Source organism: Cydia pomonella, chromosome 4, assembly GCF_033807575.1.
Source record: "Cydia pomonella isolate Wapato2018A chromosome 4, ilCydPomo1, whole genome shotgun sequence".
NCBI lineage: Eukaryota > Metazoa > Arthropoda > Insecta > Lepidoptera > Tortricidae > Cydia > Cydia pomonella.
In genome coordinates this window covers 8,013,639-8,026,183 of record NC_084706.1, presented here as the reverse complement: position 1 = coordinate 8,026,183, position 12,545 = coordinate 8,013,639, and the positions used below count along the sequence as shown (strand labels likewise).

Here is a 12,545-nt window from a genome sequence, read left to right as displayed (position 1 = left end):
TTTTGCATGTTTTTTTTATAACATTTTTGCGAATTTTATAAAAAAATATGTAAAATTGAGACAGCAAATTACATTAAATTATATTGTAAGTAATTCAGCATTTAATAAGCTTTTAACCCATATATATGAATAATAAATAAGGGATCTGTACCTATAGCTTTTTTATCAGTAAAAACCTTTTTTATCAGACAGAACTTATGACCTGACTAAGTAGATGAGTCTATGTTATTTTGTTACAGTAATCTTAGAATATTAATGATCTCCGCTGCTGACTGTATACACTCAGATCTGTGGCCGAGTATAGTCCTTGTGACCTTACCGTAGTATCCCTTTTTAACAATATTTCTACTCTGATTTAAATGGGTTTTTCTTATGAAAATTACTGCCACAACATATAATAATACTGTACCTGAATAATAATACGTAGGTACCAGTGTTATTTTCACAGAGCATTATAATATTCCAGTAACAAGTCTACCTTATGTACCTTCCTAAAACAATTATTAATTTTAACGTAAAATTATATATAATGAATTTGGCGATCGTGAATTACACCGAAATTGAATTTACTTTTATGATAATAACGCACTCCTCATTATTCATATCATAACATAACCGTGATAGTGTATTCTTTTTTATGAAAAAAAAAAAAACATTTGTTCTAATGTTCTGACCCAGGTTTGTAGGCGGAGTCCCACATGTCCACGAAGCAAACGCTCGAGTGGAACCGGTAGAACATGATGAGCGGCAGGCTGATGTGGCCGAGAATGGTCCAAGTGACCTTACCGTAGTACGCGTACCGCTCGTCGAGGCTCTCCGGGCTCTTGTAGGAGAAGGTGTTCAGGAGCCACATGCCCACGTTGGCGATGATGAGGAACATGAGCAGCTCGCGGCCCGGCTTGCTGCGCCGCAGCTTGCGGCTGTTGCTGCAGCGCCGCAGGCCGTCCACTAGTAGCGCCGTTTGTAACACCACTTGGATCATCTTTAAAAAAATATATACATTTTCTTTACAAATATTCAAAATTTAAGTATAATGAAACAATATCTGAGAAAATTGGCTTTGTGATTATTGTGCTATTATCAGATTTAAAATGGCAAAATGACTAATTTCTCTCATAAAAGATTACCTGTGATCGAATGCTTGAAATCATTTAGTCAATTAACTTATATCATGTAATTTATGGATTAGGATGTGTGACGCATCCTAATCCATACGTGAAATAAAATGCTCTGTAACTGATAATTCGTAGCACAAAATTCATAATTTTAATGTAGTAGCAATAAATCTTTAATGAATTATGTGAAGGTTGTCGATAACTATACTGCCCTCTGCAGCCTGCGTGTTAACTTGAAAACTTTGTATTGTATTAGAAAAATAAATCGCTTGATTGATAATAATGATAATGTTTAACAGGTGTCGGCCTATTTGTGTCTACGAAGTATGTGTTTATTGTTCTTACTGCTACTTATATAGCCGTCGGCGCCGCGCCGATCTTCTGACTTAATTTCGCAGATCGACTTCATCGCCTCTTTAGCTCAGTGGTAGAGCACTGGTCTCGTAAACCAGGGGTCGTGAGTTCAATCCTCACAGGAGGCATATTTAGTCACACTTGTTGTTATTTGAAAATATTTTTTTAAACTTAGTTTATTTCCTTCATTGCTCATTTTTACGCGATAAATCGTAAATAAATAATCATTATCTAATATTTTACCTTAAACATTATACTTAAGGCAATAATTTTTGTATTTATTTGTATCTAGATAATTCTGATGAACTTCAACTTGGTAATACTTTTATTCAACCGAGTTTAATTTGTATCAGTTCCATTTGGAGGATAAGTACAGTCAGCATCAATAGTAGCGGATGAAATAACGCGCCCAAAGTATCTGACATCTCAGATAACTTTTCCAAATATAGATAAATTTCTAAAATTCACGTTCCAAAGTATATCTTTTACAGTCTCATTTGTTCTATATTAAAGACATCAGTTTTTGTTAAGCTGTTATATAAAGTATCTACACTTATGGAGCGTTATTTGATCCGTTACTTTTGATGCTGACTGTACTCGTAAATAGAGATCAAAACAGAAATGATTATTTTGCAAGTTGAATGTTGTAAAAATATAACTCACCATAAGTATCAAATCTACTGTTTTTACAACGTTAAGTAAGGCGATCGTAGCCACCAAAGACAGTACTGTCTCCAAAAAGAAGGCGGGTATGCAGATAAATAGTAAAATGTCGTCAAGAAGAGAAATGGGATGTTCGTTGATATCCAACTTCCTCGTCTGGAAGTAGGCAAATATTGCCGCAATAAACATAGCCACATGAAGTGCCAGTTTGGTCGAGTCATTCATCAAGTATCCGATCTCCAAAATTCCCCTGAAATATTAAACAAAAGCAACTCAAGGTGTGTACTTTCACGATTTTTAACATATTATTATTCACTTGAACAGGACTTAATTGCGTATGGGCTTGAAAATTAACTCAAACGCTTCGAGCGCGACATTGCACTTGCGGTGCCGGAGAAAGACTATTAACAAGTCTCAGTCGACGTCAATATCACAACGGAATTGAACACATTTGTACGCGGTTATGTCCCGTTTTACTAAATAACATATGCAATACAATTTGACACTAAATATGTTCATCGAAATGTCTAGACTGGGGCAAACCATTTATTTAGGCCTAAGTAAAAGGGACACTAAGGTAAACGTCGTTTCCCCACTCGATGCGAATAAATCTGCGCACGATTACTATTTAAGATTATAAATTTAATATGAAGAGTGCTAAAACTGCAGTTAAATTTTCATTTTAAACCAAAAGATACTAGATTTTCTAACGGGTTCTACATTAAAAAGAAACCAACTCGCCGCCGCTGCTGAAGACGAAACCAACGATGAGCATGCCCACGACGAAGACCATCAGCACCAGCCCCATGAACATGCCGCGGTTGGACGCGTGGCAGTCCGCGTGGATCACAATGTTGCTTGTGAAGTCATTGTCTTCGTTTGCGGTCGGGATTCTGCAGAAAATAAATAGCTAAAGAAGCTGAACACTGCTGTTAAAAACTAAAACGTGCCATAATCTGCGGTTACAGCTTATACATAGTACTTTGTAAGAAAATCATAAATCCTTATGTCAACGACGCGACGTATTGTCTAATTTGAGCAGCTAAACAATAGGCTGCGTAGCCAACAACGTGCCAATCGTTAACGCTCCATGGCCTAGCGAAGTCATTTCACTCTATCACTCTTTCATATTAGTGCGACAGTGACAGTTGCGTTTCGTTGGCTACGCGCCCAGGTGAGACAACCTTCTGTACTATTAGTAATATAATTAATTATATATAAATATTTAATTTAAGTTAAGACGGTCAACCTATTCGTCGTTTCGCCACAACCTTTGGATTATGCCCGGTAAGATGGCGCCACTTGTCGACATTTAACAAATTTAACACATATCGTGAAAGAATGAGGATCTAAGTCAAATGGCGTTCTAAAAGTTTTAATCTTGTGTCTAAAGATGGCAGTAAATTTAACTGTGGCTACAAAATTTTCTTTGACATTCCACCTATATTTCAAATACTCTTTGATAAACGAATAAAATCTATCACATATTGCTATTTATGATTTCTTAATATAAAATCAGACTTTAACGCCCAGTGTCTTGTACACAAAAGTACTATTAAAACATAATAAAAACATTTTAGGCATATTCTTATTTAATAGCGCCATATAGTTTTAACATTATAAAGTCAGAAAAATTCAATTTTAGGTTTTGAAATTATAAATAGCAGTAGGGTGGCATTTTTGATACACTAATAAAGCTTAACAAGATTATACCTACTCATATGGCCCCGTGAAAATGTCGCTATAAATTGCATACATACCTATTGCAATAATGTGCATAGGTACGTCATCACGTCAAATAAAATGTCAGTAGTTCAGTACCGCGCCAACGAACATGTGCACAAACGCGATTTGCCCACCAACTAACTGGCCCAATTCGTAGTGCCCGAAAGGCCCGTCTTTACGAAGTAGGTAATATACAAAGTGTTACACCAGCCATTGAAGGGGTGGGTAAACATTGTATAAGTCACACTGGGCAACTTTTACTATGAAACCAAAGCCGAAATTTTGACTCTCCCATAGTAAATGTTGCTTAGTATGACCTATACAACGTGTACCCACCCCACTTTCAGTGGCTCGTGTAACACGTTGTATAAGTCAATGGTAGTATCGTGAGTTATGTTAGAAATATGGATAGTTTTGAGGATAAAAGGTATATTGAACGTTGATGACTGGTATACTTACTGGCAAACGGTGTTGTTGTCGCCCAAGCTAGAAGTGCCGTCGCCGCTGTCCTCGTTGTCGCATTTACCGATGCTGCTCCAAATTATGTAGTATATGGCAACTGGAAAATTGGAAAAATAATTCGTTAAGTCGATAATGTACTTAAATTAATAAATATTAAAACCAACAATTAAAAAAAAAACCCTCAGCTATGTGCCCAAAAAGCCATTTTATGCAAAAAAGGCCTTATATTATTTTGGAAAAAAGCTGATACTCTTCAAACTGTTAGTTCGATTCCTATCAAACACAGCTAAAAAGGAAACTCGCTTTTACTTCAAGAAAAAACCGCATCGAAATCTGTCCATCCGTTGAAGAGCTAAGATGCCACAGACAGATAGACACATATTGGCTTCAAACATATAGGTAACACCCCTCTTTTTGCATCGGGGTTTAAAAAAGGGAAAAAATAAGCGACTTGAATATGTTGGTAAAACTAGAAGAACACACAGTGTATTTGGTTACGTGTTGGCGTTTTATGACGACAAAAACTCCGGTATATTGATTTCATAACCTGTATTTTCATTAAATCCTTATCTACTCGTACTATTGAGTACAGAATAACTTGTTTTCTTTAGCAGGGACTCAGCTTTTAATCGAAAATGATCTCAGTGTTGATCTTTTAACATATTAACTTTATTAAAGAAATTGCAAGCGTCGATTTTAATCTACTCTTAATAGCCGAATCGTTTTGAAACATTGCAATCGCAAGTATATATAATATTAATAAAATAACAGTACAATAGGCAATCATTATGTGTTTTATTTTTTTTATTTTTTGATATATCTTATTGTACATACCTATGAGGATATTGAACTCGACACTGAACGGGTAAAGGTACGGCGAGAAGCTCTCAATCACTTCCATGACAGCAGTGGATCCTACGCACTCTTTGTTGTACAGGCTGCTCACGTCAAATAATCTGCTTTGCTGGCTCGAAGCTGAAAATGTTAAGTGATTAAGTGAACTAATTTATAAACCGCCTTATGATTTCCTTCATTAACCTCTCGATATACCGGAATTTGGATCTGCGCAGTAGGTATTGAACTCTAATTAATTTAAATTAGAATTCAATACCTACGAATCCACATTTCGCCCATATGAAAGATTAAAATAAATAAATATGAAATTAAATATAATTTTGATGTACCTACTTACTTCATTTCAATTTTCCCAAGAAATAATAGGTAAAGCTTATTTTTCAAATTTTCTTTGTATGATTCTTTCTTTTTATTATCTATTAAGTATAGCATGTATATGAAAGTGTACAATAAATTTAACATAGAACCTACTCCTTTTTGGAAGGTTGTTATTTACATATTTATGTTGCATATCTTAGTACAAGGAAGTGTATCGATACCCCTCGAAATAGGTTCAGCAATTTCGATGCTACTATGGATCGCAAACATATGTTAGACACATAGATTTGCTTGACCAAGTATGTACTTGGTCAAGCAAATCTTGTCAGTAGCAAAAGGCGGCAAATTTGAAAAATCGCGGGCTAGCAACACTGTTTTTAAATAATTCCAGAATCGCGTGACATCTGTTTTTTATCTGTGGAATGTGGATAGTGAATGAAAATTGCCAATGCTCGTAATAAATAAAAAATAAGAAATAGTGAATGACAGCCATAATAGTTGTTTACATTCTGAATCGTTGCTATTTCAAGAGAAATTTTTGCTGTCACCATTAAATACCAATATATTAAATAAGCTTGTGCATAAACTTAAGCAAAGTCAAGGTACCTACAATATACAATCACGCTCGTTGATTGTAATTATTTGTAAAATTTGAGGTTATGATAATTACATGTTTTGCTTCGATGTACATTGCTGTTTTTCTTAGCGCAATACCAACGCAATACTGCATTTTGAGTGTTGCCCTACTTTAATTTTCTGTATATTGCTACTGACATACTTTACTTGACAGACTATACCTATATTTATAACCACACTGGTTAAATCTTAACCATTTTTTTTATATTTTTTGCCGTGTTCGAGGAAAATAAATATAGGTACGTATCTAGGTTTAGGTTTGAAGATTATTTATTTATTTATTTGTTTTATCTCGATTTTTAATGTGATGTTTAAAATTTTGACATTCTTTGCAACAGTTATCTTATAAATACCTATATGGAGAGTACAACCGAACTAACCTGAGTGATAATTAGTGGCATTTTCATATGGCCCTCCAGGTCCATATTGTGAGTAGGCGTAGATAGTGAGTGCGACTAATGTCTCCCGGACGATTGTGCCGATCCAGAAGCAAAGGCTGCTCCCGATTATGTGCATGAAGGCGTAGCTAGCCAAACCCTGCCGACCAGCGAACATCATAACGTGACGTAACGTGGCTTACGTGAGCGATGACTCGCGAATGCGACGCGACAACGGCATTCGGAGATCGCCCACGTAGGACACTACCATTGGTATCAAAGGCGTGCCGCGCCGCTTCGCGTTCGCATTCTATTCGCTCACGTAAGACATGTACATGGTTCATTAAGGCCGATAAGCTAAGCAACAATGAGTATGTTAAGTAGTCTTATCTGAGTAACGAAGCTAACTCAAACTATTCTTATGGAGTTTAAATATTACATAATTTTAAATACGTCTTCATCGGCTCAGGGCCAGGCAGGCCAAGCATTGATCTGTAAGTAGGTAAAAGTAGTTTTTATTTTGCATGGAGGTTTCGCTAACTGATTGCCCATTAAAAGTGACCTTTTTGTATCAAAAATTTGTCTTTAGGGTGATAATGTAATTATACAAGCACTTTTCCTATAATTGACACACTATGTGGGTACTGAGTACTATGTACGGTCACGTCTGAAAATATCGATACGAAAAAAGTGTCAAAAATATGTATACACGACTTTATTGCCCATAGGTATATTAAGGTAGTGTATACATATTTTTGGCACATTTTTCGTATCGATATTTTCAGACGTATGTATACTTTTTTAGGTATATCCAGCTGCGAAATTGATTGGCCACTTTATGGATGAATTCATTCATGGGCGTTTTACTGAATCGTGTACCATGCCTAAAATGACACCGATTTTTTAATTTGATTTTTTGTGGGATTGTTGATATCCAAAATTTCAGAGTCAAGAAATTACTCTAAATTATTTGAGATTTTGTTTTATTTCACACATTTAAGATAAGTTTTATTTTATTTTTAATTTATTTAACTAACATAGTCATCAAAGCCTGTCACCTATGTGACGGTTGAAATATGTATGAATGTACTGTTTTAAGTATTTCTTTACTCAACAGTATTTTACATTCAAATTATGAAAATGTTGTCATATTTCCATAAAAAGAGAAAAATTATTAACTGGTATATTAAAAAAAATACGTGTTTACTTTAGTTATGTAACGCATGCTACCGATGCTTTCTTATTTTTATAGACATTATTATTGCCATTAAAACATTATTGGTAATATATAAGAAGTGTTACTATTGCTAACATTTTTATGTAGTTATATGTAACATAACATCATGATAAAGTTATCATCAGAATATTCGGAAATAATGAAACATGTACTTGTACTATACAGGTGTAACAAAAATAGTGGGGTTCCGTTTAAGGTCATATTTGATATCGTATTCTGATTAGGAAAAAGTAGAAAAAAAATGTAGACGCGGAAATTTTTGCCTTTGTGTGGAGGGTTGGCCGACTTGGACAAACTGCCCCATTAAAAAAAAAAATATTTTTGCGTGACAAATTTTTTTCTTCTACTTTTCACTACTCAGAACACTATGCAAGTATAAAGGTATCGAATATGGCTTCCGAAAACGGATCCCCACTATTTTTATTACAACCTGTATAACAATAGAAAATAAATCACAAACCTGACTAAAAAAATGTGAACGGTGACTAGCTCACTGACAAAACCTAACTTCATGGAACAGTTTTGCACACCAGAGTTTTAAAATTGAAATGATGGCCGTTTGATTACGTGATATTCAGTGTTGCCATTCATAATAGTATAAAATATGAATTGATAGAATCTTTCATGCAGTTTCGTTCGACCGTCAAAGTATGAAGTGTTTAAAAAGGACCAAAATCTCTATGTATGAAAAGTGTCCATCAAAAAACATTAAATAGGCCTCACAATACATCGAAATGAAATGTCATACACCTAGTATTTTATATAGACGAGCTATACGCGTACGCCCGTGAGGCACAGGAGATACGCAATGGGACAAAATTTCAAAACCCGGTTTAATATTCCTGACAACATACTAAAAACAACCTACGCAACTTGGTCGAGTTATTTTTTGCCCCTCCCCCATTTCATCTGTATATTATTATACCTCTATGGTTGATGTTAATGATGTTATACCCATGCGCCTACATAGCGCCACCGGAACTATTATTTAAAGCTGAAAGCTGGTCACTTTTGCAACAGTTCTACCATAAGAGATTGTCGTCCTTTCTCTACTGTCCATAGTCACAAGTCTGATATGTCAGATGACATCAGTTTAAGGCACCGTTATTTATAAAATACTACTTATAAAATACTGTCCTGTGACGGGTCTCCCAATCTAGATTATGAACGTCATCTTTCTTTTTGACGTGTCTAGTAAAAAAAACAATGTCGCCAAAAAAATCAACTTGTAAAATGTCAATGCACGTCACAAGCTGCTACCCGCGCTATATGGAAGGAATAGAAGCTTCTTGTACCAGAAATGTCTGACAGAAAACCAATAAGTGGCGCTACAATATCTAGAATACTTGAAAAATTCCGTCAATAACGCCTAGGTTCTTAGATACTCTAGCGCTACTCTGGAGAGATTTGGAACTATTATTTATAGCTGACAGTTGGATACTTTTGCAACAGTTCTGCCTATGGAGATTCTATTCCTTGCCTCTACCTTCCATACCGCGCTACTTTAAAAATACTAGCGACACGCCCCGGCTACACACGTTTTAACTATACACGGCGTAACACGAGGAACCTGAAAGGTTTTAACCATGCACATTTGTAGGCCTATTTGTTAATTTCGCGAAGAATATTTTTTTCTTTTGTATTTTTTTCAATTTTTTTTATGTATTTGTATATAAACAGTTAATGTTATAGTAAAAATGGCAGTGAAAATGAATTAGTACGATTTTTTTAGTGAAACCTACTTTTTGCAAAGGTTACTTGTCATTTTATGACATCTAACAATAAGGATATTTTGACGTCATCCCATAATGGCATCATTGCCATCTAAAAGACGTTTTGCACTAAGTTAGAATCAGAAGATGTTTTTTTTTAAATTGGTATTAACTCTAAACTAGACGAAATCCAGAAAAGTTTAGGTATATGATATGTCTCTAAATGTGATCCGGAATACACTGTTAAAATCTTTCGGTTTCCTCATGTTACAACGTGTATACCTGAACCTTCCTCAAGAATCACTTTGTCGATAGGTGAAACCCGCATGAAAATCCTTTTAGAAGCGATGAGTTTATCGGGACGGGAACATACATACACACAGACAGACGCAGCGGGAGCTTTGTTTTATAAGGTGTAGTGATAAAATAATCACATTATGCGTATTAACATCTTAATTTTTATCGCAATCATTAATTTAATATATGTTATACATGTCTATATTGTGCTAATTGTGATAAATAAGCTCGTACTCGTAACAAAGTAATAAATTTATGAACACAAGGGACACCATCAGAACCACCCTTTTCAATCCAATTTTGCAGCTGGATGTATGGTTGTACGTATGGATATATTTAAAATGCATTAGCGATTTCAATAACATCACACTTGTATAAAGAAAGCCTAGATTATGCAAGGTTAGATTACAAGGCGAAAGTGTCTGGAAGGTTACAAACTTACCACGTCTTGTCAGGGATCAATTAACTGATCGTGAAGTTTCAGTTTATATTGCTAATAGTTCTAGTTGAAATTATACCATGTCGGGTTTCTGTACCTATCGGATTTCTACTAACACAAGAAAACTGGAAATTTCTTCACAAAATCACGTTCTTTATATACTCAGCGCTATCTATTGAACGGAGTTTGAGTAATTATAAACAGAGATCTAAACGCCGAATAAAATGGATGGAACTAAAACCTTTTTTAAATAACTCAACTTTCATTTATTAGATGGCGCTGCGGTACCCGAACCCGAAACCAGAGAGCCTAACCGTTGAACAAAATGAATGGAACCAATGCTACGTTAATGGCGCCATCTGGCAATAACCTGAATATTGGAGGTACGTAATTTTATATCAAATACATTGTTTGGTAGCCTTTTTCTTTTATTCGTCTATGCTACATCTGACGTGAGTAAAATAAAATCCATCATTGTATGAAATTTAATGTATAAATACCTTATTTCTTAAAATGATGACGTTTGAGTACTTAAACACGAAGAAAAGCTGCAGGAAACAGTAGATGGGGCTGACGATGTCCTGCGCGATCTGCGAGTAGTTGACGCACTTGTCGTTGTTTACGTTGTCATCGATTACGTAAGCCACCTGGTTGACGATCAGTAGCACAGAGTGGACTAAGTGGCCCATAGCGAAACCTGTACAAGTGCACCATAATGAAAATTAATTTATTACTTAAGTACATCTGTGCATAACCCCTCGCTTCTCACTAACTCTTGCATCGACAAACACACTGTCAATACCGAAAGCGCGCTCACTGTCTATTTCTATAGAAGTAAATGAGATAGCACTATCATTGGTATTTGAGTTGGGCAATGGAATAATAAGAAAACTATTTTAAACTAGTATTTTGTCCCGAACTGAGAACTCGCGGATGAACTCGCCAAAAAGATAGATCAATTGAATCCACCTATTTAGTAGGAAAAGGATCGGGAACCGCGTGCAATTTATTGCGTGCAATATTTAGTCCTTAACTGATAGATTTAAGTCAGCATTGATATTAAAATAAACTGTATTCTGTGGTAGGTCGTAATCTTTATTAATGCCAAATGTCCTATAGTATGTATGTTTATTTTATTTCGTTTTTATCTTCATGCTGATTATTTTAAAAACAATATTTAAATGTGTAAACCGAGCACTTTCATTTGATACTAAACTCGACCATACTTTATTTTCCATCTGATGTAATATTTATTTTTCTCGTACAATAAAGTGTTTACTTACTTACTTATTTATTCTATAGCAAATATGATGACCAGAATAGCAAGACCCCTCACAAATAGCTTTTTGGTCTTCAAGGCTCTTCTACTCCTTGATCGAGTCTGCTTATAATTTAATGACTAAAATGGTTCTCTGCCTTTTCGCCGAATATGGTACTGCCGAATTTCACTTGCCAACCAACTTTTCACCGAAATTTCATTTCCCAACTTTTCATAATCCAACCACACCTAGCCCTAGCGTACTAGCAATTTTCATTTCCCAACTATGGGGTTAGGAAATGAAATGGTTGCGAAATAACTATTTAGGAAAATTTATTCTGCCTAATGACATTTCTGCGAAAAGTTGGTTGGCAAGTGAAATTCGGCAATACAATTTTCGGCGAAAAGGCAGGATACCGACTAAAATATAATGCCCTCAGGCACGCGTTTACCCAATTTCATTTAATTTAGAACAAATTCACTTAAGTTATTATCCATCAAACTATCCTCTGATAGTTCAGCTTAAAAACATCGAAATGCCCGGCCCCTAGCCAGCCGTGTGTTCAAAGTTGAATGTTGTTTCGCTTCGCTCGCTCTTTCGATAAAAAAAATAGATTATTTATGTAATATTAATCGTTAGCGGTTTAGGTTTATACCTAAATAAATAATAACAATGAAATAGTAATTTTAATTGCGGACCCATTTAAGTCAAAAAACTAAAAACATAACCTTTGTTAAATGTAAAATTATTTTCGTTTTCCTAAAATTAAAGAGTCGACAATTCCTAAATAAACAATTCATTCTAATTATTCTAATCTTAACCACCGCTCGCTCGTAGTTAGCAATTGTTATTTATTACCACAGGGCAACCAAAGAAGCTGCGTCGAAAAAGCTAGTGAACTAAGGAAAATGGGCAGATTTTTATGGACACCAGCTCTGGGACCAATTAGAATAAACGGTAAACGATCGGAAAAGTTTTTATATATACTCAATTTTTTTTTTTGGTGAGGTTAGTTAGTCATTTCTCAAGTCAAAAATATGGCAAGGTAAATAGACATTTCATCAAAAATATTATATTTATTATTATTGCACGTTTA

At 35.0% G+C, this 12,545-nt stretch overlaps 1 protein-coding gene and 1 non-coding gene across 2 annotated transcripts in view; one reads left to right on the top strand and one right to left on the bottom strand.

The window, feature by feature from the left end:
* Positions 1–445: 445 nt before the first annotated feature.
* Positions 446–12,545, bottom strand: part of LOC133516986 (proton channel OtopLc-like) — a 38,720-nt gene continuing 26,620 nt past the window's right edge. The window contains exons 9-15 of the mRNA XM_061850085.1: positions 10,691–10,887; positions 6,509–6,665; positions 5,154–5,294; positions 4,317–4,416; positions 2,870–3,025; positions 2,133–2,382; positions 446–982 (exon numbers count right to left, since the gene is read on the bottom strand). Of these exons, the coding sequence (XP_061706069.1) occupies positions 662–982; positions 2,133–2,382; positions 2,870–3,025; positions 4,317–4,416; positions 5,154–5,294; positions 6,509–6,665; positions 10,691–10,887 (1,322 nt within the window). The 3' untranslated portion in view covers positions 446–661. The remainder of the gene's footprint in view (positions 983–2,132; positions 2,383–2,869; positions 3,026–4,316; positions 4,417–5,153; positions 5,295–6,508; positions 6,666–10,690; positions 10,888–12,545) is intronic.
* On the top strand, positions 1,526–1,597 carry Trnat-cgu (transfer RNA threonine (anticodon CGU)). The gene has a single exon. It is a non-coding gene; the product is annotated as a tRNA-Thr (tRNA).